We start from the raw sequence: 24,086 nt of genomic DNA, 5'->3' as shown, positions 1-24,086 counted from the left end.
CTCAGTTAAAAAAATAAAAAAATTATTGTGTAACTCAAGAAACTTTTGTTCTTTGAATTTTACAGTGTAAGTGATCTGTTCTCTTGGAATATGTATCAAGAATATACTATCAAGCTAAAGTAGAGTGTTAACTTGAAGAGTGTATAATGCTGCCACAAGATACTGTAGCTCTTTTAAAAATCAGTCTAAATAAAATAAAAATTGTAGCCCGGCTCCATACATAAGACTCAATTACACTTTTAATTATAATAGTGATACATATTTAAAGTACATTACTGATGAGAAACAAATATGGCAGCAAGTAGAGAAAATACATAATCTCAGCTGTGCTGATAATTTTATTACATTTCACTAATAAAATTCCTTCTGTGTATTAAGAACACTCCCTTTGTTAGCATTCAATGATCACTGTTTTGCTCTTACGCTGTTTCTGTTCCTTCTTATCTCTCTTTTTGCCATCAATACCTCTCCAAATCCTTATTCCCATTTTTCCAAGAAATAAATTTAATCTTTATTGTGTATTCATTTGCCTTACCAGATCATCCTTGTTGGTATAAACAATGGTGCATGGACATCCTATAATTTGTTTCCTTCCTAGAATCCTGCTATATTGTGCATACATTAAGGGAAAGATATATAACAATTTCACATAAATTATCTACAGAGTAGGATGTTGTAAAGTTTCAGTTGGTCAGGTTTTTTGCCATAGGAATTTCAAAAATATTGAGATTGCCTGTAAGAAGCAGGGATACAAATTGTCTATGTACCTGTCGAAAATGAGATTAGCCTGTCATTTCTTCTGTTACAATTTATTTTCTTGGTGTTATCTACTTAGGATTCAAATGAACTCATATGTACAATGAGAATGTTTTTTCTTGGATAGGAATTGAACTGATCCCATAAATTCAAAAGTTTGTAGGGCTGGAAATACATCTTTTAAACTACTATTAGACCTAAACTAGTGGTAATGGCTGTGCACCCCAGTCAGCCTCTTCTAGGGCACAGGTTGACCCACTTCTTTAACGTGTCCAATTCAGAATGTTTCTACAGAATTATAACTAATGTTTCCAAGTGGTCAACTGAGTGAGGCATCTCCATCTGAGCAAGCAAGTACTAATTTTTAGAGGTGTTATGTCACATTCAGTGAAATATATTTGGTTCTCAGAAAATAAAGTTTCAGAACTATAGAAATTACATATAATTCAGTTCTAATTTTGGGAAGATTTTCAGCCAAAATTAAAAGGTGACTTTTAAAACTGAAGTATTTATTTTTAACATCGTTCCCAAATAAAATTCCTGACTTTCTTAATTCTGAAGCAATTATTTCCATTAGATTTAAAATGAGGAAATCAAACCATAAAGACAAGTAACTCCAAAATTACATTAGTCCACGTGGTTAATGAAATTAATAAATCAGCTGGGAATCCAACCAAAGGATATTTGAGGGTGCTGGCTTCATCAACCTTTTTTGATAAAAAAAGTGTTTTCCTTCTGCTTAGTTTCCAGATTTTTTCCTGACAGATTTTATTTGATGGCTAAAATGTTAAGTATCCAAAGAAACTTTAGCTTTGAAAAGAAAAAAAACAGTTACAACTTGTAAAGCCATTTGAAAAGTTTGGCATAATACCAGTTATGCTGATGCAGCTGCTTTTAGAAATTAAAACAATTCCATTTTATTGCAATAGATCAATCTATTTGATTAAAACTAAGTTAGAATATTGGTCCTAGAGTTGTAATTTAAATAACTGAAATTAGATCTCTCAGTTTCTTCTGATCACCAAATACAATAAAATAAAATCCTCCAAAAGTTTTTGAATGTGTTTTATATCGATACTGAAAGATACATTATTAATTGTATCCTACCTAGTTGCAAATTAATTAGTTTCAAATGTTTCTATTCCAAACAAATGAGTACTGTCTGTTAGACACTTCACTGTCCAATTATGTTGGGAAGTATGCCTGCAGTCTAACCATCATTATGAACTTTATTTCATGCTAAATATCCCATGGTGAGTTAGAAACATTATAAAAATAGTCAAAATGTGCCATTCAAAGAGATGCTGAAGCCCTCATCTACTCCCAAATACACAGTTATTTCTAGCAATTTCAACCACACCTTATCCTGAAGATCGGATACATGCATTCAAACATTGCAGATTCGCAACTTCAATTTGTACATTGAAAGTTTGGGAAACCATGCGAGGATCTTGACATAGTTGTTTACATTCAATATACCTTGAAATTATGAGAACTGTGGAATGGTTTTCTATGAGACTTGACCTGGAGAGACAGTTTCTACTCAGAATTTTGCTTCTGCATTATTATGAACATCAGCACAATTTTATAGGACTATCCAATTGCTTATGTTGTTTGTGAAAGGAATGAAACATATTTACACATTCTTTGGGCAAGACTCTCCCACATGTCAATGCTCTTTTTGGTAGGAAAGAAGTGTTGCAGTCTTGGTCAAGCATCTCTGAGGCTCAAAGACAGCAGTAGCTGTGGCAACTCTGTGCTGCTGCAGCCTGCCCCTGACATACCTTATGATACAACCACAGGCAGGCGATGCCAAAGAACTTGGCTTCATCCCAGTTTTTTTTCCTTGCCTTCTTGGATGCTTGTCTTGGAAGAACAGTAGCAGCCTGCTTGTGTCAACATAGAGACCCCTACACCAAGAGAACTTTTTGTTATGGACCTGTGGCTAGACTGCTGTCCTTTTACACTGTCCAAGCAACATAATACAGGGATAAAATAAAAACATCTTTGACATCTGTGACAAAGATATCAAAATATCTTTGACATGTTGTTGTGACCCTCTTGTGACCAAGTATTATGCCTTTACATACACACACACACTCAGAAAAGCAAACCTTTGAGGTGTGTCAAGGTTGCTCTACATTAAATTGTGCTATTTTTAATCACTCATCTGTGTTGATATTCTTGGTTATGTCTGGGTGTTGTGGTCCCATTCCTACTGACAGTGACAGACTTCACTTCAGGCTGTTCTTTCCAAATGTACTGGACTCCATCCTCCTTGTCATAGTGTAATAGCAGGCTTTAAACCAGTTTATACCCAGTTTATACTAGAACTAAATCAACATTCATATGCTGTCAGCCAGAATATGGACTTAAAAATATTTGCCATTGCACTGTCAGCAAAACAGCCGATTTCCCCTCAGACATGTTGATTGAACACTGAATAATTTATTTTATTCAAATTTGGTTTTGGAGCCATAGTGTAATCATTTGGGCTAGTTTAAATAGCTAGAAACACTGAAAACTTCTTTTATTGTAGGTAACTGTTGGGTCTGGCTCAAGCAAGAATGGTGATGGGGGTCATGCCCTTGAAATATTGGATGAACTAAGGGATTTGAATGTATAGCAGAAGGTGTGGCTGCATTTAGGTGTGGTGTAAATAAGGCTGGGATATATGCAGTGTGTGGCAGTGCAGGGAACGTCAATGGGGACGGGTGGAGGGGAGTGGTGGAGACCAAGTGCAATGGGTGTCCTGTCAGGAAAGCAGGGTGGGTGGGAATAAGGGCTGGCACTAATGGGGAAAGTGATATGGGGGTGAAATGTGCCTGAGAGAGTGGGTGGAGGTGTGCCAGGGAGAGATGGCTGCCATGGGGATGTACAGATGCCGAGACAGCAAAGCGTTGCAGCATTGTGTGGTGGATGGTGGTGACAGTAGCATGCTGTGGAACAGGGAGGGCAGGAACTGCTGGTGTTGCAGAGAAGGCAGCTGGTCCTGGGGCAGGCAAAACTTTTAGGTGTTTTGCCAGAAGTTGTTTCTGCATATGCTGCTGGGCTTGCAGCTGCAGCAACCTGTATTTGTCTACTTCCTCTGGTGAAAACGTGATAGGCTGCTGCGGTAAAGGAGGGGAGGTGGATTTACTGTACACTTCTGGGTCATTTACTGTGTCATCATACTTCTGCATAGCATCGTCACAAAGAGAGTCCAAACTGCTTTCTGCCCAGTTCAAGTCCATGTTTACATCATGTAGTTCTTCTTTGGTGTCCGTTGAATTAGCAACAACAGAATATCTATTAGAGGGAAAAGCACCAGGGAAATCATTTGGTACTGGGTCACAGCTTTGTATAAAGGGTTGTACTTCACTAATGAAGACATTGGTTTGTTCCTTTATTGCTGTGTTCCTTTTTATGCTCGGGCTCTGATAGCCTGTTCCTAGTTGAATTATGTCTTTAAAAAGACAATTATTATAATCTGTGCCCGTCGAGAGAGCAACATCAGTTGTCTCCGATGCTTCAAAGTTGTTCTTAGCACTGGTTTCCAATGAACTGATTTCATTATGTCCTGTGTCATTTTTACCTATTCTTAGCAGTTTCTCTGGTGAAGGTAACATTGTAACTTCATCTATTGATGATGAAAACTGAAGAGCAAAGTAACTTTGTGAGTGATCCTTCAACTCTACCCCACAAGTGTTTGAAAATCTCTCTGAATCTTGCATTTGTTCCTGGGTTTTCTTGGATTGCACTCTTTCTAAAAGTAACTTGGCTGTCAGTGACTTTCTGTTTCCACCCATGTCATTTGCAAGAGCTTTAGAAGAGCAGGTGGCAAATTTTTTTGACTGACCATTCATATTCAGAGAGTTGTAATTTGCAGTTTCAGCTTTTCCTGGTTCAGTTTTAGAACTTCTTTCTGTGTCCTCTTTCATTTTGTTGTCACAGTTGTCAGTTACTTTTGAGAAGAATCTTGAACTGCTACCTCTTGATATTCTGCTACTAGATGACCTTTCACTGCTTCTTGAATCTCTGATGGAACTACTTTTGGGGCTATGGCAGCTTCTACATCTATGCACTTTGCCAAAATGCTGGCATCTACATCTGCTGTGTTTAGATCTGTTTCTGTGCTGTAAAACTTTATGTCTTGAAGATCTTTGATATTTTCGATATTTAACTAGAGACTGTGTGCAGTCTCTAGTTCTGTGACTTCTACTACAACAAAGATAATCCTCATCTGTATAATCAGAAGTGAAAATACAATTGTGCTTTCTGTGTTTCCATTTGTGCCTTTCAGCTGTCTTGCTTTTTCTTTTACAACAACAAAGGAAATGATTTCTGCTGTGATTGTTTGTTGTGGCACTCGTGTAGCTCATGTAGCTACTCATACTGCTAGCTGAAGTGTCAGAAAAGCTGGAATATCTGTCAGAGGAGGACTTTTGAGGAGATGGAAATCTCCAGCACCTCGTGTAGCTTCCATATTCTTCATTTTCTGAATGTCTGCTGTTTGAACTGGATTTATAACTAAGGAAGCTTCCACTAGAATCTTTTCCACTGTCACTTATGTCACTGCTGCAGCTGGCCACATCTCGAACAGATCTGCAGTCACTTCGGTTTTCATGCTTTTCCTCAGAACAAATTAAATGACATTTTGCAGCTTTAGACTTTTTAATCCTAGACATAAAAGCAGAAAAGGAAATGCTTTCATTTCTAATGTTCTGTTTTTTTCTTTCACAGCTATGAAAATGATGCTTTAAAGGTCTTCTCAGTGTTGTTGTATGAAGACTTTTTTCTGTCATGTAATCTTTTTGTGAGAAATCAAGGTATGCAGGCACTTTGGGTATACTCTCATGCAAATAATCTGCAATGCATTTTTTACCATTTTCATTCATTTCTTCCCCTATGTTTGACTCAGCTTTTTGCTTGGCCTTTCTTGGATTTAGGGAACCTTTCATCTTCTTTGGTTTCAACAACTGATTATCTTGTTCATTTGACATTTGCTTGTGTTGTATTAAACCTGAGGCTTCATTTTCATCTGCAGTCTTATTTATTGAGTGCGCTTTACAGGTTGCTTTGTTTGTTTCATGCTGCTTACCATCTCTGTGGTTTAAAGAGAGTCTGAAGTCAAAATATAATGGATTACAGCCATACGAAATACAGGGCTCCGTTTTTGTAAACAAAAGTAATTCTGTGGGCCACTGCAGAGTAGTGGTGCCATCTTTGCTCACTACATGGAGGAAAGGCGATGCCTGGGGCTTAGCATCTTTAACCGTGCTCTCCCTTGGAAGTGTTTCCATATTCCTATTTGTGGTTTCTGAATTCTCCGAAGATCTTTCTCTTTTTTCCACCCCAAGACTGCTATTAATACTTCTTGTGCATGCCAGCTGAGGTTCTGGCTGTTGTGGAAGCTCAAGTAACTGGTCAGGCAGGGGGGCATCGCTGTGCTTGTAGATGTTTGGTTGTGTACAAAAGTTGCTACCTTGACATGAAGGTGAAATGAGAGTTTCAAACACTTGCTCAGACTCATTCAAGTTGCTCTCTTGCTCTGTTTCTCTATGTAAGCCAGAAAAATCCAGATGTGAAAGCTGTATTTTGACTTTAGAAAATAAAGGATTAGCACCGACCTTTTCTTCTAATTCTCTATCACTACTTCTATAGTTTTCCTTTAGCATTTTAAGTTTTATAGCTACATGACTTGATGCACAGTTATCCAAATCCATTTGGTCTTGTGTAATAGGTGGCCCTTTATCCAAGCTTGCTTTCATGTCCTCCCCCAAAAGTGTTCCAGAATGACAGCCATCAACGGTTTGCTTTGTTTTATGGTTGGGGGATTCACTACAATCATTTCCTTCTTCAGAATTCTCACTGAAGACTGATGCCGAGGACTCGAGCTTCAAAGGGACCTTTTTGGAGAATGAAAAAGACACTCCTGCCCTTTGAGAAATATTGGTGTTATCTGGGAACACTTGTGAGGCTTGATTTCTGAGGGCATGGGGTCCTCCAGGAGGGGACTGATGCCTGCTATTGATAAGCTGCTGTTTCTCTACTAAGCTGCTGGAGAAATCTAGTCCTTCACTTGTGGCAATTCTTTGAGAATTGGCTGCGAACTTGCTGCTTTTGCACAGGAAAATTCCATCTGGTGGTTGCTGCTTTTCCATGACTAATCTGGGGGCTTTAAGCAGTGGTCCATTCCCAGTGATGCTGTAGAGTAAAAAAGGAAAACCAAAAAAGAAGGGGGGGGGGAATAGAATAAGAAAGAAGAAAGAAAAAAAAAAAAGAAAGCTGTATTTAGTAAACAATTGAAGATAGAACTCACATTTGACAATTGTCTGTCAGGTAAAGAAGGTTATCACTCATGCTAGTTTGAGGAAAAACTGAATTTGAAAAGTTTCTAAAGGGTAAATGTGCAAGCCTGAGCTTGGGCATATATATGGGCAAGAAAGCCCTTAAATGTAGGAAATTGTTTGACTGAAGTCAGCACATGAATGTTAATTTTCAAAGGTATACTCATGTATGCTCAGAATAAAGAATATTGGTTTTACTCTGAATTTCTATCAAGGAGAATCTGGTCTATGGTAAGTCTTGGTTTTCTGAGAGGCCACTGCAAAGGCAATTGTGTTCAAAACATCTGCAGAATCAAACTCTATAAAAGGTAGAGTTTCTTGCTTGGAGGCAGTGTATGTATGATTTTTAAGAGTAGATTTTTATTTTATCTTTCTACAATTCCACAATAAATGACTTAGTGAAATATTCAGAGGGATATTAATACTAAAACTATCCCCAAAAATTAGTGGGGAAGAGGACACAAGGTGTATTTCCATCAATATCAATGGCAACTTAATTGCTCTTATTATCAATCACCATTTGATTTTGCCATGTTTTCTCTTTCTATATTCTACTTTTAGTAATTACACTTCTCTTACCAAACCTCTCAGATTTTAAATATGTAGTTTAGCTTTCTTGTACTTAAAAAAATAAATCAACATATTCTAAGAAGACCTTAACAAACACAATAAATCATTGATTTCTGGCAATTGGTAATTAACTGAGATTGGTATAAGTGCTGCCATATTCCATTAGAGATGAGACAAATATAGCCACAATACAAACCTTATTCCAATTAATATTTTAAACATATATTTAATTAAATCTTTATCCATGTTTGCTATTAATGCAGTACCACAGAATACTTACATAAAAAAAAAATAAATTAGAAACAGCTTCAGTAAAGAGTTGATTAAAAATTACAAAATACTTTATTTAAATTTAAGTAAATTATGACTGCCAGATCTGCATAACATCTATCTATAAATAGGCTAACATGTTTTATAAATGCTATAAAAATGTATTGAACTTCAGTGGTGGGAAAGACATAAAGACTCTCTGGTGTACAGTTGTCTCGGAGCATGAGAATATGTATGCATTTCTGAAAATATATTTGCATTTGCTACAAATTTGGCATCAGGAGATACAAATTCACCCCTTTTTTACATCAAGAAGGAATTATCTTTTGGAGAAGGTGTGTGAAGGGATTCTTTTCTAAGTCTCATCGGAACAGAAACTGAAACTGCATTTTCTGCTTTCTTGTGCACAAAAGTAACAGTAATTTTGTTGTCAAATTGTATTAGCTTGTTGTGAGGATCTTTGTTGGAACCTGAGTTATAGTACTCAGGGACAGTAATAATTGTGTGTGTGCATAGACTTTTGCTTATAAAGGCTGACTTTCTGTCTTGACTGAGCAATTGGGAATGTTACCCCTCTGCCAAGATCATGGCTCTCAGCCATCCCTGCAGCCACTAATCACTACAAACAGGAAGAGCAAGCACTCTTTCCAGGCTCTTTGTAAAGGATTATGGATTCCAGGCTCTTTCTAAAAGCAACCTTGCTTTTTCCCTCCCAGTCTCACTCTTGCTTTCCTATTATCACTGACCTTATCAGTCTAGCTGAGACTACATCTTCAAGTGTGTGGGCATAAAGGCATCTTCCCACAGGCAGTTACATTTCTTTCAGTAGATTTGTATGAAAATGGAGTTGTAACCCTAAAAATGATACATTAGCACTACATTTCAGCAGATTACTCAAAAGCAATTACATAGGCCAAAATGAGTGTATAATAAACTCTGAATGTTATTATTTCCAGGGTACAGTAAGCTAGACATGAATTTAAAAGAATGCCAGTTTAATTATCTACTTAACTCATTATGGTCATAGATTAATATAAACAATTGGTCTGGTGGCAATCTATTTTACTGAAGCATTCAGTGTCATTAAACAAAAGAGATTTCTCAAATGTAAGGGTTTATTAGTGCAAACTCTGTACTGTGTCTTGATACTCATCAATAGAGCTAACAGTATTGGACAAATTTAACTCAGTTAATTACTTGTTTTTCAGTCACATAATAATATTTCCATTACTCTACAGAGGGACAGCCAGAATAATCTCAGTATACTGAAAGTAGTGAAAATGCTTTACAGACTAAGTATGGATGCCGTAAAAGGTGTTTTTCCTCTCCTATTCACTAACTAGCAAATGATAAGACAGTTATACTAATCTATTCAGATCAGTTTGAATAAGGTAAAACGATGATATAAAAATGTCTTCAAACCACTCAGTCCAGAAGACATGAGATTAACTAGCCACAGGAGAGAAAAACACAAATCTTCAAATAGCAGATAATTAATGCAGGGGCTTTCAATGTTATGGTTTGCAGAACAGGAACATTTGGAGTTGGGGAGAGCTGAAAACAGGTTACAGTACATACAATCTCTGTACTTTAAAGAGTGTAGGAGTAAAAATGTGGAGATTTCTTCTGGGAGTGAAGAAAGAAGGCATTAAAACATAATATAAATTTTAAATACTTGCCATTCTGACTGCTTCCGTAACTCTGCAAGCTGGTGGAGTCGCTTGAGTGCTTTTTCCTGTTTCTTCTCATCTTTCCATGACTTTGAAGCCACATTTCGAGCAAATTCTCTTTGTTTTAAATCTTTCAATCTCTGTGCAAAAAGAACAAAAAGAGAAAGGATTAAATAAGTACACAGCGGATGCATTTCCTCTTACTGAATCTATTTGCTTTTGTTGAAATTAGTATGTAGATGGAGAATAAATATATACTTAAAATGCCATCATCTTAAGAAGAGATTGAAAATGCTATTTTTAGCTAATGAAACAATATGATTGGGCCACCACTATTTAGGTGATGTATACCTAAATATGAAAAATATGAATGACAGTTTTTTAGTTTCTCATGAATACACAAATCTTCTCTTGTGTACAGAGACATACACAAAACTAGATTCTATTTAATGTAATTAAAACTGTTGTGTTTTATTCAGTCAGCTGGAATTTAATCCATACCCATGTACTGGAATAAAGCATATTTTATAGATCTCTATAGCTACACATGTATTCATGGATGTAAGCGTGCTTCTGTTTTTGTTTTGTATTTTCTAAGACTGCATTTGTTTTTCAAAGCAGAGAAATACAGTCCAATATATATGCCCAGGAAACTCTTTTATGGTTATTTTCATAAATTTATTTAATTTTTAATATCCTCCAAAATCCAGAAATCAGGTAAATTTTGTTGGAGAGACCAAAATCCTTTACCTTTATTGCATTTTTTATTACCTGGCTTTGAACTTCAGACAGTATGAGAAAAAGTGAAGAAGATGACAACCCAGAAAGTGTCAAAAACATCCTTTACACCACATCATAGTGGTGCTATCTTGCCTTTGAGTTCACTGTGCTGTCTAGGACTCAGCAGATCATGTCCAGCTTCACAACTCACTGGTTTAGGTCCATGCTTCCATACTCCATGGCAGAAATGCCTTTTCTCCTTCACCATCTCTCCAGTACCATGGTGTTTGGGGAGGGAAGGTTTACAAGTCAGAAGGGAGCTCTGGTGCCTTCAGCCAGATGCCCAAACTGGAAATGTTGAGGACAAGGACTGAGAACATGGAGCCCAGAGAGCTGTTTTTGCAAGCTAGACTAGAAGAAAGTTTTTGGTGTCACAGTCATTTTTAAACTGCTGATCAGTTGCCACCATCCATGTCTGCTTGCTTATCCACCAACACCTAAAGATCAATATCGTGATCACTGCCATAATCTCATGCTGTTGCTTCCCTATAGCATAACCAAATTTATCAGTAGGATGCATTGGAGCCTGACCCAGCTGTGTGACAGCAAACACCGTGTTCTGCAGCTCAGGTATATGAAGCCATCTAGCCATGGCACAGAGCTCTGCACAGGCCAACAGGCATCTGTGTTTGAGAAATGGGCAGAGAGTGCTCAAGTTCTAGTGGTCAAGGGAATGATGAATGCATGAGAAAGACCTGATTTCTAGAGAGAGGTCTAGCATTTGTCAGTAGATGAAGACAAAGTGAATAGGTAAAATACACTATGTGGTTGCTTTATGCAGTCTAAGGAGATGGTGACTTCTTTTTTCTCAAGCTAAAATGAAGTCATCCAGTTAGTGACATAATATGACAGAGAAGAATGGATGAACCACTGGTGGAAACATGACATGCAGGATCTGTGATTATGTTCTGTGAAGAGTGTGGGAAAGATGTAATGGCTGTCTCCCACTACTGTCACATTAGCTGTCCTTCAAGTACAGGATTTTTTGAAAAGCCAGATAACATCTGTGAATGAAAAATCACAGAATCACAGAATCCTAGGGGTTGGAAGGGACCTCGAAAGATCATCTAGTCCAACCCCCCTGCCAGAGCAGGGTCACTTAGAGTACATCACACAGGAATGCATCCAGGTGGGTCTTGAATGTCTCCAGTGAAGGAGACTCCACAACTTCTCTGGGCAGCCTGTTCCAGTGCTCTGTCACTCTCACAGTAAAAAAATTTTTCCTGATATTCACATTGAACCTCCTATGCTCCAGTTTGCATCCATTACCCCTTGTCCTATCACTGGTCATCACTGAGAAAAGCCTAACTCCATCTCCCTGACACTCACCCTTTACGTATTTGTAAACACTGATGAGGTCACCCCTCAGTCTCCTTTTCTCCAAGCTAAAGAGACCCAGCTCCCTCAGCCTTTCCTCATAAGGGAGATGTTCCAATCCCTTAATCATCTTTGTGGCTCTATGCTGGACTCTTTCAAGCAGTTCCCTGTCCTTCTTGAACTGAGGGGCCCAGAACTGGACACAATACTCCAGATGCGGCCTCACCAAGGCAGAATAGAGGGGGAGGAGAACCTCTCTTGACCGACTAACCACACCCTTTCTAATGCACCCCAGGATGCCATTGGCCTTCTTAGCCACAAGGGCACATTGCTGGCTCATGGTCATCCTCCTGTCCACCAGGACCCCCAGGTCCCTCTCACCTACACTGCTCTCCAGCAGGTCAGCCCCCAGCCTGTACTGGTACATTATGTTTTTCTTCCCCAAATGCAAAACTCTACACTTGCCCTTGTTGAACTTCATCAGGTTTCTCCCTGCCCAAGTCTCCAGCCTGTCTAGGTCTCTCTGAATGGCAGCACAGCCTTCTGGTGTGTCAGCCACTCCTCCCAGCTTGGTGTCATCAGCAAACTTGCTGAGGGTACGTTCTGTACCCTCATCCAGGTCGTTGATGAAGATGTTGAACAACACCGGTCCTAGTACCGACCCCTGAGGGACTCCACTAGTCACAGACCTCCAACTAGATTCTGCCCCATTGACTACAACTCTCTGATTTCTTCCTTTCAACCAGTTCTTGATCCACCTAAGTACTGGGAGATAAGGATTGTAAGTTTCTTATTTGGTCTCAGCCTTCTGGACCCCAAGACATGTCTCTGAGCACTAATCTGGAAGTAGGGATAGCTGGGCTGCCCATGAAGAAGCTGCTCCGGAAGCTTAAGAGCTGGCCCTCAAACACCCTGATCTCTCTGCACAGGCAAACTCACTTGAATGAGGAGAAGGCCAGAAAGGATGTTGCTCAGGGAACTGGTGCACCAAAAAAAGGCAAGAACTGTTCTGCCACCTGATGCCTGTTTAAAGTTTAACTGTATTCATCAGAAATATTTACAGTCTGTCATATCTGTTCATTTCTCTGGAAAGTTTCTATGAGCTCTGACACCTAGTACTTCACTGAACTAGACTCTGAAATGGGATATCTGCAAAGTTCTCTTTAAAGCTCTTATGCTTCAGCTCCTTGGGAAGGAATCGTTGCTCCACCACATTTTTAGCTTTTTCCTGGCCTTTTACATGCCTTTCCTCACTGTTAAATTGTCCCTTGTCAGGCCAGTCATATAGCACTCCATTTCTTCAACCTTATTCCCTGCAATTTACAGTAAAATAGGTAAATATGTAAGACAATGTTATTTTTGGTCCAAGAAAGAAGCTTTTAAAATAATATATTAAAACCAAAGCTATAAAAGAAATCAGAGAATCTTCCCAGATTAAATCCACACTCTCTGTCACCTAGGTAATATTTACAAGAATGTAAAGATATTTAAGCAGTAAAGATCCTATCCTCTATAGAAAAACATAGGTAGACTCCAGTTCTATTAACAGCTTCAATTTGAAGAAAGGTCAAATAACCACATTTGAGAAATGCCCCTTAGTGCCACTTGCTATGTTTTAGCTGTCACCGTGAACTGTTCAATATCACACATAAAGCATTCATGAGGAAAAACAGCAACACTTTCTACCTGTCAAGGAACCAAAGAACAATGTGAAAGCTAGTACTTTGGAGTGCAGGTACTGCAAAGCAATGTCATTTCACTTCTTTGACAGTTAGGATGATAATCAACAAAGCAAATGGAGCAACACTAAGAATAGAAGGTCTAGCAGTATTCTTTGCTCTCTAATGGTATACAGCATGTGTCAAGGAAGTAAAGAAAGGAGTAATAAAAAATACAGGTAAGGGTAGCAGAGGACTCATAAGCTAGAGATGAAATAAAAAAAAAATCAAAAGCATCTACAATCTGAGCAGAGAAAGGGCTCTCCCTGCACATCACCTCATCAAAACAAAAAAGGCTGCACTGCTAGAGCTCCAGTGAGGAATCATAATGAAATTTGTCAGCTATGCTGGATAGGCCATGGGCCTGCTCACTGAATCTGCAAAGCCGGGGCTTTCCTCACTAATAACCTGTGCCAGCCTCATGACAGGCACACAAATATTTCCTGCAGGTGGTGCACAATAGCATGCAAAGGAGCAGGTACCTGAATGACAACCCCATGCTCAACAGGTGTGCTTGAAAATTAACATCGTTTTACACAGGAGTTGTATTTTTCAACTAATTAGGTACCTAACTGGGCATCCAAAAAGAGGCATGTGTAATAAATTATGATTTATTGAAAGGCAATCTTGTGGTCTATCCTTCACCTGCTACAAATATTATTGCTATGGAGTTATATTTCATTTTTAGACTCATGTTCTATTCTTCCTCGGTTTTTTGTGTATATATGTGTGTGGACATTGATATATCTATATGTAACCCATCTCTTTTTTTACAAACACCCACAAAGAATATTAAAACACTACAAATTAATATTCACTGTTATGGAATGAATTTAAATAACCAGGCCTGAGTCACGTTGGCTGCTTTGTCTAAGACTTACTCAGAAATTGCTGAATCTGTTACTTTCCTTATGAATGCTGGTAGGAGATCCAAATGAGTTAATGGAGCTGCATCTTCACTGTCTACTTTTGCTAAAAATAACATATCAGTGGATAAATACCTATACTTTATAAATTTCTCCCTATTCTTAATAACTCATTTTTTTTTTTTTAAATATTGTTGCTTTATTGTGGCCAATACTTACTTATCTCTGCCCTATGAACGTCTGTACCATACTCACCACTGCCTGCATTTGCAGTACCGAAATTACTTTCTTTCCAGAGTTACAATCCTGATTTGTATTCCTCCTTGTGCAGGTGAATGTTTCTCTGGATTGCTATTCATCTGATCGAATTTAGATGCCTACAGTAGTTCCTTAGATTTTCTTTACAACCACTGGAAAGGAACAAGCACTTCTAGGGACCTAATCACCTCTTCTTAAAGCAGCTCTCTAAAACAAGAGGGATAAAGTGAGATGTAAAAGTATCTCTTTTCATTGAGTAAAGCGGGTATTAAGGCTGAATATCTCAGACATAGACTTTTGATAGAGGAAAAGGGTACTACCAGTACATTTTCATTGCTAGAGATGCTATTCATGTCCAAAGGTTGCATAAAAGAATACTTTATATTAGTGTACTTCAGGTACATGTAATAGAAAGAAAATTGAGGAAGACATCTTGGTTTTTATTTTATAAGCTGTTGACAAGAATACAGAGAAGTCTTTCATAATCTGCATTTCCCTGCCTGGCTCTGGCTTCAGGAACCACTTTTTTCTATATTGCTCTCTCATTTAGACTCCCTCAGTCTGAGGACTGGAGAGAATACAGAGCTGGAGGAAAACATTACTTCTTTTGAGCATTCTTCCAGGCACCATGTTCTATTATATAGATCTACCTGGGGTTTTCAGTATAAGCATTTCCAATGCTTGGGCAAATAACTGTTGCTGCAAGTATACTGAGAAAAAAATAATGTTCTCATTCACAGCAGCATAACTGTATTGATGTAAATAGAAGACAGCTTTGGAAAAAGAAAAAATACTCACATGTATTATGTTAGAAAAAGTCAGGTTAGCATGAATGAAACAATTATTTACACTTACATTCAGAGTTTTCTTTTTTTCCAGACTATAACTCACAATGCATCTCCTAAAACATTCATCATTGAGTAATTCATTGCAGCCTCAGATAAAAATGTACTATGTATCTCTCCTTTCTTCAGTCAGCATTAGGTATATGCCTCCTGTCATATGTAGAGAGCCTTCTCTGAATCAAAGTCCATAAACTAATTTAAATGTTTGAGTACCTGACCGCCTTTAAATATTGATCTCCACTTTGTTGAAAAGCTCCTTAATTAAATTCTAAACAAATTCAACATAGAAGGGTTAAAAGAAGAAAAGGAAAAAAAAAAAAAAAAAGGAATATTAATTTCAGTAAGTATTCTCTTGCCTTTGACTCTAATATTGGAACAATTACATTATTTATAAAATGAATTCACACTGAAAACCACGAAATGAGAATGGTAGTCACCAGGGAACGTATTAGCTCTTTTAGGGAAAAGAAGGAAACAGCAAAGAAGGAATTTTCTTTTACTATGGTAAAATTCATAGGGAAAGAGATGACAGCAGGAGGGATAAAAGTCAGTCCTCAGACATCCTCTAGAAAGTGCATCCATCAATGAATGTTGGTCACAGATCCAACCAGAAGGATAAATTACAGATAGCTTTTTGGAGATCTTGTTTTCACATGTCTTCATAGGAACTCCTGCTAAGTCTGTATGGAAAGACTGATCTAGGGAAATGGGTCTTCATGCCATAAAGCATTAAGACCTACTAATGCTTACATGTGTCTTTTCTGCAAATATTCCTGCTAATTGAATTTATTTCCTCCATTGCTGCATGAAAGTATTCCCATTTGTACTGCTCATGAGAATGCCCCAAGTAAAGCTAAAACAGATGGGTTTCATGGGGGTCATTTCCACAGGGGAGAGAACAGGACAGGCATTTGGTAGCAGCAATCACTCATCTGAAAGCCTGAGCTATTTGATGATCCACTTGACCGCCCATGCTTATATCACTTCCAAAGAACTTCTTGTCATATGCTCCAGCAACCTGGTTGAACACTGTATAATTTGATTACACATATTTGGTGCCTCTTCAGAATACAGATCAATTTACAGAGTAAAAGCAACACATTTCAATGGTAAGAAACTTGGGGCAGGGTCTGTGTCTCCACTTCATGTCCATATATTAGTTCACTCATCAATATGTTGGCCTCTTTTTCTTAGCCAGGGAAAATATAATATTTCATATATTTTATTTATTTTTCCTTCTCATTTAGGCAGCTCAAAGAGAAGAAACTGGTATTACAGATTCTGCAAGGCTAGGTCCTTTCAAAACTTTCAGTACTTTTTATAATCTTATTTTAAAGATATTTAAGACTTTTCCAATTTTTTTGAAGCCTGTCTCACTACTTTACTTTTTTTTTTCTAACTATAACATGTGGAATACAAAAATATCTACATTTAAAGAAAAAGAGAAAGAGTCTGAATTATCCAAGAATTCAACAGATGAATGCAAAGCCTGTCTTCAAACTTTCTTCAACGTCAACAATGCCTTTCAGAGTAACAAATGTGATAGCAGAAATGTAGATAGATTTTTACTTAGGGCTTTCCATACATCTTCAGCTATAAGCAGAAGCCTTATCAAATATCTGAAGGAAGTAGAAGTATTGCTTTTCTAACAGGATGTAATAGCTATCCATAAAAAGCATTTAATGTTGTTTTTTTCACCTTTTTTGTTTCTTTTGTTGTTGTTTGCTTGTTTGTTTTGGTTTGGTTTGGTTTTTATTCAGTCAAAACCAAAATATTCTTTCTCTTGTATTTGCTTAAAGCAGATTGATCTCTCTGGAGTAGGAGAATTAAAGGTAACCAGGAATCCAGCACCAATACTGTAACAAAATGCCTGCTCAAGTAAAGAAGGTTTAATAAATGACATTTCCTTGCAGCTTTTGTCAATTAGTAAAGGCCACAAAGGACTTTTCTGATCAAAACTTTTCAATAACACAAGACCAAGGATATAATGATTTCCTATGTTTTAACAGACATATTGATAAAATAAAGTTACTTTGACAAGATCTGTTTTACATAAACCACATTAATTAATGTCATCGTCCACTACACACTCCTCCTCCCACTGCAGAATGGGGAGGAGGAAATGTCACCTCCCCTGGTGTGGGGTCCTCCACAGCTACAGATCCACTTCTGCTCCACCATGGTTCTTTGTGGGCTGCAGGTTCACATCTGCTCCATCATAGTCCTTCACAAGCTGCCCTACTGTGCTCCTCCTTGGGCTGCAGGGAGACAACCTGACATCTTAACCACAGGCTGCAGGGGAACCTCTGCCTTAGCACCTCCTCTCCTTCCTTGCTCACTGAGCTGGCTGTCTTTGCTCAGGTACTGCTCTCACCTCCCCCTCTCCTCTGCCCTGCAGTTTGTTAAGCAGTTTTCTTTTTCCCTTCTTAAAAATGTAAATCATAGTGGCATTCTCACCATTGCTGAGGGGCTTGGACTTGACCAGGGTTGGGTCCAGCTTTGGAGCTGGAGGAGCTTCCAGCAGCTTCTCACAGGAGGCACCACAATGGCCCACTCCCCTGTTACCAAAGCCCCACCACACAGACCCAACATAAATGAAATCGATTACATTATCATTTTTTAATACTTGATGGAGTCCTGTGCTGGCATTTTCCCTGGTACTATTGTCAGGATGACACATTTTCTTGTTTATCCTTTTTAAATCCTGGCATTGAGTTATCTAGCTACTAGCTCGATGCATCTTCCTCATTGCTCTGAGACTTATTAAAAACAACATTAATGATTAGGAGAGTTTATGGTCATCTCTTTCCTAATACTTAAATGCTGCTCACCTGAACCTGCTGATACAAAAATATTTAGCTCTAGGTTCTATTGTTTAATATCCTCCTTAGCTATTAGTATAGTGGTACTTCACAATCATCAGAAACACCACAGATGTAACTAAATCATGTGGCTTTTTCCCAAATATAGAACAGAAATCTGTGTTAAATTATTCCTTTTACATCACTGCTCACAAATAATTAATTTCTATTTGAAGAAGGAGATTCTTTATGTCCCAAATATACTTTCAGAAACTTTCTTGCCCTCACTCTGCTCTGATGACTACAGATTTTCTATTTGACCTTTTAACTTCCTTCATCACCTGTTTTCATTTTTTTCACTTCTGATTAATGACCTTTTATAATCCACTTTTTCTTTCTCTCCTTTATTATAAATTTAAGCCACAGGGAACTGACTTTCTTTCTAAACAAAATTACCTGTTTGTAACCTATTTGGTCTTTTTCAGCTGTGGGATTTGGATTCTTAAGCCATCTGCCAAGTGTTCTTTAAAGTTTCCTAGGTCTTTCAGATCTTTCAATTTTATTTTCTCTTTCCAGTCCATTTGGCAAGCTTACTCAACTTTATGAAACTAGATTCCTTAAACAAGTATGTTACAGTTTGTTATTAATAAAATATATATGCAAATATTTTATTTGCATTTAATAAATAAAATTGCTTGGCTTTTTAAATTTCCTATATACCTGTGTTGATTGTCATAATGCTAATGTATAGATTAAAATTAGCTTTTTAGACACCCATAATGTGGATGATTTTTTTTTTCTGCTGTCCTTGACAGAAGGGAGGCCCATGGAGGCAGCTAATTCAGATGGATAATCTGTTAATTTCTTCATACACGGGATTGAAGTAGCAGTTTATGTTTCAGTCTCTGGTTTATTTACAGGAGATGAACAGATGTCCTGGATTTTTTTCAGGGTAATTCACTCCTGCAATAGCCTGGCTTAGCCTTTGATTATCTGAGAAAATATTCTGAGAACACATCTCAGTAAATTATACTGATTAAAAAAAGGTTATTTTGATAATATGATTTTCTTTTTTAAAATTCTTTTCCAAATTTGTCTCACACTATTATTACGTGTTATCTCCTTTAAGTGTCCTTTCTTCCCTCTATTTGACTTATCCATCTGTCTTCCCAATTCAGCAGCATTTCCCTCTGAAATAACAAAAGAAATAAGGTGCTTCTTCAGCAAATTCAGGATGTCATGGAAAAAGATGACCAAACTGTGTGGAGTGAATGATACCCTAGTTTTCTATTTTATAAAGGCAAAGATATTTTGGCTTATATAGTATCCTTTCTATTGCCACATGCTTACAATATTATTTCTTTGCAATTTTCTATTTGTATTTGGTCTCCTTGAAAGCACTGCTGTTGCAACCTGCCTCAGTGGCTGAGAGGGAGCTAAAAGTAAGCACATGGTAAGGATATGCAGTTAGCCCACTGGTGCATAAAATACCACTGAGCCGCAACTTGACACCCTTCAGTTGTGATTCCGTAATTTAAAATTAATTGAATAATGTTCTAGAACCTGCTCCCTGCAAAGAGGGTGGAAAGGAGCATGATGCATGTTTATAAGAGCAATTCCAAAGCACTCTTGTCCCCTTGTGTATCGTGGAGCTGTGAGAGGTAATACTCAGTGTCCCTTTCTTCACTCTTACCTGTGCTCCAGCCTATGTCTTTTTGTATTCACTTATATCAAACAATGCTATAGGCACATGTCTATTTTTTCAAGTATTATAAACCTGATATCATATTATAAACCTGATCTATCACTCACTGCTTCTGAAATACTTTATGTCATTTCTCAGATTCTCTGCCTGTCCTGTAAAATTTGATGTTGATCTTTTATTTACACTTTGGTTTCTTATTCTAGTAATCCATACTTTTCTAGACCCATGAATTTTAATTATTTCTTGTAAAAAAAAAAAATGATTGTGAGTTTATGTACTCAGAACAACAATCCTCTTAAAATACGCAACAACACAGATACAATATGGGGGTAGCAACTTAAAATTGTTTGGACTAGGTGAGCTAAAACAATACTGTAAATTACGCTGGTGACAAGGGACAACTGGTTCATACATTATAATATTAATTTCTGAAAAAAACAGACCACTGTTTTTCCAGATATTATTGGTTTACCTTTTAGAAAGATCTTAAGCAAAAAGTTAATAAGGAATTATACAAAAATTGTGTTCCTTTCCTTGAAATAACATAAAATTGCTATAACTAATTGTACACTTCTCATGCTCCATTATCATGTTTACTAGGTTATGGCTGGCTATCTTTCATGTGTTCAGGTCCAATTTATCATTATTTTAATATTGTAGGCCAGAATCTTAATTTTATTTTTTTTATCCAAGCAAAAGGACATTATGCTGTGCTGGATTTCAAAATGGGAGGGAAATGTATATCTGACATAGGCTACTGAGAACCATAACTATGTCAATTAATTGAATGTTTGGTGTAACCCAGGCTCAAATGATAAGAAAGTAATGCAGAACTCTGAATATATGGCCATTAGAAGCTTATGAAAAATACTGAATTTTGCTTTGAAGTAAAGAATAAGAGGAGGTTAATCTTAATAGTTCCTTTTAAAATGTAAAAGTGACATTGTACCTTTTAGGCAATATTTTTGTATACAAATACTAGTAACTATGTGATTTCATGAATAGCATTGTTCTGCCCTCAAACATGATATTACTTTACCCAATAATTTCATCAACTAACTATAATTTGATATTCAAACAATCAAGATCCTTATCTAAGGTACAGAATACAAGCAATAAGTCTTATGGCTTCTGCTGGGTATGATTTAGTATCTTGCTGAATGCCACAGATCCTAAATGGAAAGTGTAACTACAGAGCACTGGTATGTGCCTGCACTTGCACTTCTAAACATCAGTATTAAAGTGTCTGTTTTGAAGGAAGCAGAGCTAAGAGTCCACCAACATGCTAAGGGCTGGAAATAAGCAGGGAAATGCTAACTACCAGCATAAAGTACCATACAGGCATCCAGGGCTTTTCTGTCAATTCCTCTATACTTACACACTTGTTTAAAGAACCGGAATTTTTGCTCTGCAGGAAATGTTGACATTTGGGATTTCTCTACTTTTTAGTCTTACTGGAAGAAGAAGAACCTTGAAGTCTTATTAAAAAAGTGAACATTTCAAGTGCTTCCAAGTGACTTTATGTCAATGCAGCTAAATAACAATGAGACATAATGTCTTAAGTTAAAATTTTCATTGTCACTTTATTTCAAGACTAGTAAATATGTATGCATGTGGTATAATTAATTTTTTAAAGTATTTCTATATAGCTTACAAGACATTTTAAAATATATTTTTTTAAGTATCACGGTTGAAGCGAAGTATTTCTATCCTTATGAACCATTTCAGTCTGACTGAAACTAAATGGCATAAACCTTTCAAATGGAATATGCTTTTGATCTTCTAACATTCCCGCAAAACCATTCTAATATAAAAATAGCATTTCCTGATAAGAAAAGTCTTTATCTGTCAATTTTTTTGTTGTTCAGAAAACGTTTGTTTTTTACTGTCCCATCGCCTATGATAACATGTTTGTTTGATACTCACATGAATGTCATCTCCATTACTCTAGATATTTCCTTGCAATTTAATCTAAGAAGGTGCTTGAAGAGCCCTTATTTTTTAATGGCTCCTGGTGGAGCCTAATTTTTATGAAATTGCAAAAGCTGTGAAATGATAATTAGTTTGGGTTATGTCCTTTATTTTTCCCTTACAAACACGTTAAAAGATGCTAATTAATGCATTTAACTAAGTTAGGATAATAAATTACTAATCTCACTATTTTTATTGCTGTCTTGTGGTGCACAGATATGTTTCTGTTTTGCTTTTAAGTTTTGTTTCTGCTATGAGTGCTCCTTAAAGACATACAAGGCACATTGTACCTTTCCTAGAATGCAAACACAATTGATTAGTGTGACTTTAAAGCTCCACAGGAATCAATTGCTCAGCTACACTCTTGCACATTAATTACTGCATGGACAGCATGGATAGTCAGAAAATGAACAGAACTATGGTAGATGCAGATCCTAGACAGATGTTCATAGAGTCAGATATGCTTTATGGGTGCCAATAGGATTAGAAGAAAGATTATTCTTCCGGCACTGTTAAAAAGTTATGCAGAAGGTGATGAAAATTTTTCTGTGATTATCTGAATGTCAGGCTTTTTTTTAGCAAGGCAAATTGCCCAGTATTTCCCAAAGCTGACTATGGCACAGAGTTGCTCCATGTAAAATATGTACAGTTGTGCTGTAACCTTCACAACAAGTTCCTTTATCTGGCTAAATAGTACGTTACTCTAAAAGTCATTCCACAAATATGCATTAAATTACTTGTGAACACAGTGATAAAACAAAACCACAGCATCTGGCAGTGCTTCCTCCCTATCACTTCACTATTTGAAGACATGTAGAGCCTGACCTTAAGATGACATCAGTTATCCCAGATCTACTGATAAAAAAAAAAAGAAAAAAAAAGAAAAAAAAAAAAAGAAAAAAGTGCAAAGTATTGGTCACCTAATGTTTGTCAGCCTTTGGAAGCTAGCACATGAATTACGTCTGTGTTGCCCAGTTCTTATTAGTTAATGGTGAATAGATATTTTTGCATGAACAGTAACATTTTACATAGAGGTAGGCAGAAAATATGCTGTGTATTCTGCTTCTTCTGTCCTTATTACTGGTATTTAAAAAGTGGAAAACACATCTGAATATAGACTAAAAAAAAAAAAAAGGACAGCAACTCCCAATATAATTTATCTTGTTCATTACACAATACATACACAACTCCAGCCTGGCTGGCCTAAAGTTCAACTGAAAATGACAATAATAATTTAAATGCAAATATTTATGTTCTCCATACCTATTCCATTTTCTTAAGTATATCCTATGTACTGCACATATGAGCATTTCAGAACTGAGAACCAAAGAGGAACATGTTGATTTTAATCACTGCTTTTTCCACAATGTGGAAAAAAAAAATATGACTGGCTCAGAACCATTTTTTATTTGAACAGAATGTTTCAGAAAGCCTTTTGTTTCAAAATGTATTGAATTTACATTACAATTGCCATGTTAAGTCAGTCATAACATAATGTTTTCATTTTATTTTTTTTTAGATAATTTTTTCTTTATCCAGATTTGAAATGGAAGCAAAGTTTCAAACAATAGAAAATTATTTGAACCAGAAATTCTGAGTTTCAGCCAGATTTACTTCACTTTTGTCTAAATATCACTACATAAGAATATGTTTCTTCATGTTCTGAATGCGGAATTGTTCTACAAAATTTAACCCTAAACTTATATGTTAGGGTAGAATTTCATATTTGTCTGTGGTTTGACGTAATTGTGCTTTTACAAATCTAATCCTTTAGATTCCTTGCATATTTGAATAAGTAATCCATCACACTGCATCAGCCATTCCTTCTGCTTGAAAAGTTAGTTGTAAAACTTTAGTAATTAAAAAGTGTACCCTCTGAGAAAAATGCAAAGGACAATAACACAGGCATTAACGAAGAGCATTTCCTCTTACTGACATTCTGGTTATTGCAATGTCTTAAATGCCAAAATCTGATAATACACTTCTGTAATTCCTTATATAATGAAATACTTAAGAAATATCTTACAGTCATTGGACATCATTAACAACTATGAAATTAGGTGTCCGATGGGTTTTTTTCCAATTTAAAGAGGGCTAAATTGCTAATTTACATGTTAATTAGCATTCATTCTAAAGAACACCAAATATAATTCTGTAGCATCTAGCATTTAACAATTTAGCTTATCAAGACATTAAATTTAAAAGAAGCTCTGCATTATTTGCAAGAAGT

General features: G+C 36.8%; 1 protein-coding gene across 1 annotated transcript in view; it reads right to left on the bottom strand.

Moving 5' to 3' along the window:
* Positions 1–3,228: 3,228 nt before the first annotated feature.
* The window catches only part of ZNF804B (zinc finger protein 804B), a 226,151-nt gene continuing 205,293 nt past the window's right edge, over positions 3,229–24,086 (bottom strand). The window contains exons 3-4 of the mRNA XM_051610819.1: positions 9,605–9,735; positions 3,229–6,942 (exon numbers count right to left, since the gene is read on the bottom strand). Coding sequence (XP_051466779.1) covers positions 3,252–6,942; positions 9,605–9,735 — 3,822 coding nt within the window. The 3' untranslated portion in view covers positions 3,229–3,251. The remainder of the gene's footprint in view (positions 6,943–9,604; positions 9,736–24,086) is intronic.

The sequence above is a fragment of the Apus apus genome, chromosome 2 (genome assembly GCF_020740795.1).
Source record: "Apus apus isolate bApuApu2 chromosome 2, bApuApu2.pri.cur, whole genome shotgun sequence".
In the NCBI taxonomy this organism is placed as follows: Eukaryota; Metazoa; Chordata; class Aves; order Apodiformes; family Apodidae; genus Apus; species Apus apus.
The sequence above is the reverse complement of the archived record's forward strand: the minus strand, read 5'-3'. Positions and strand labels throughout refer to the sequence as shown.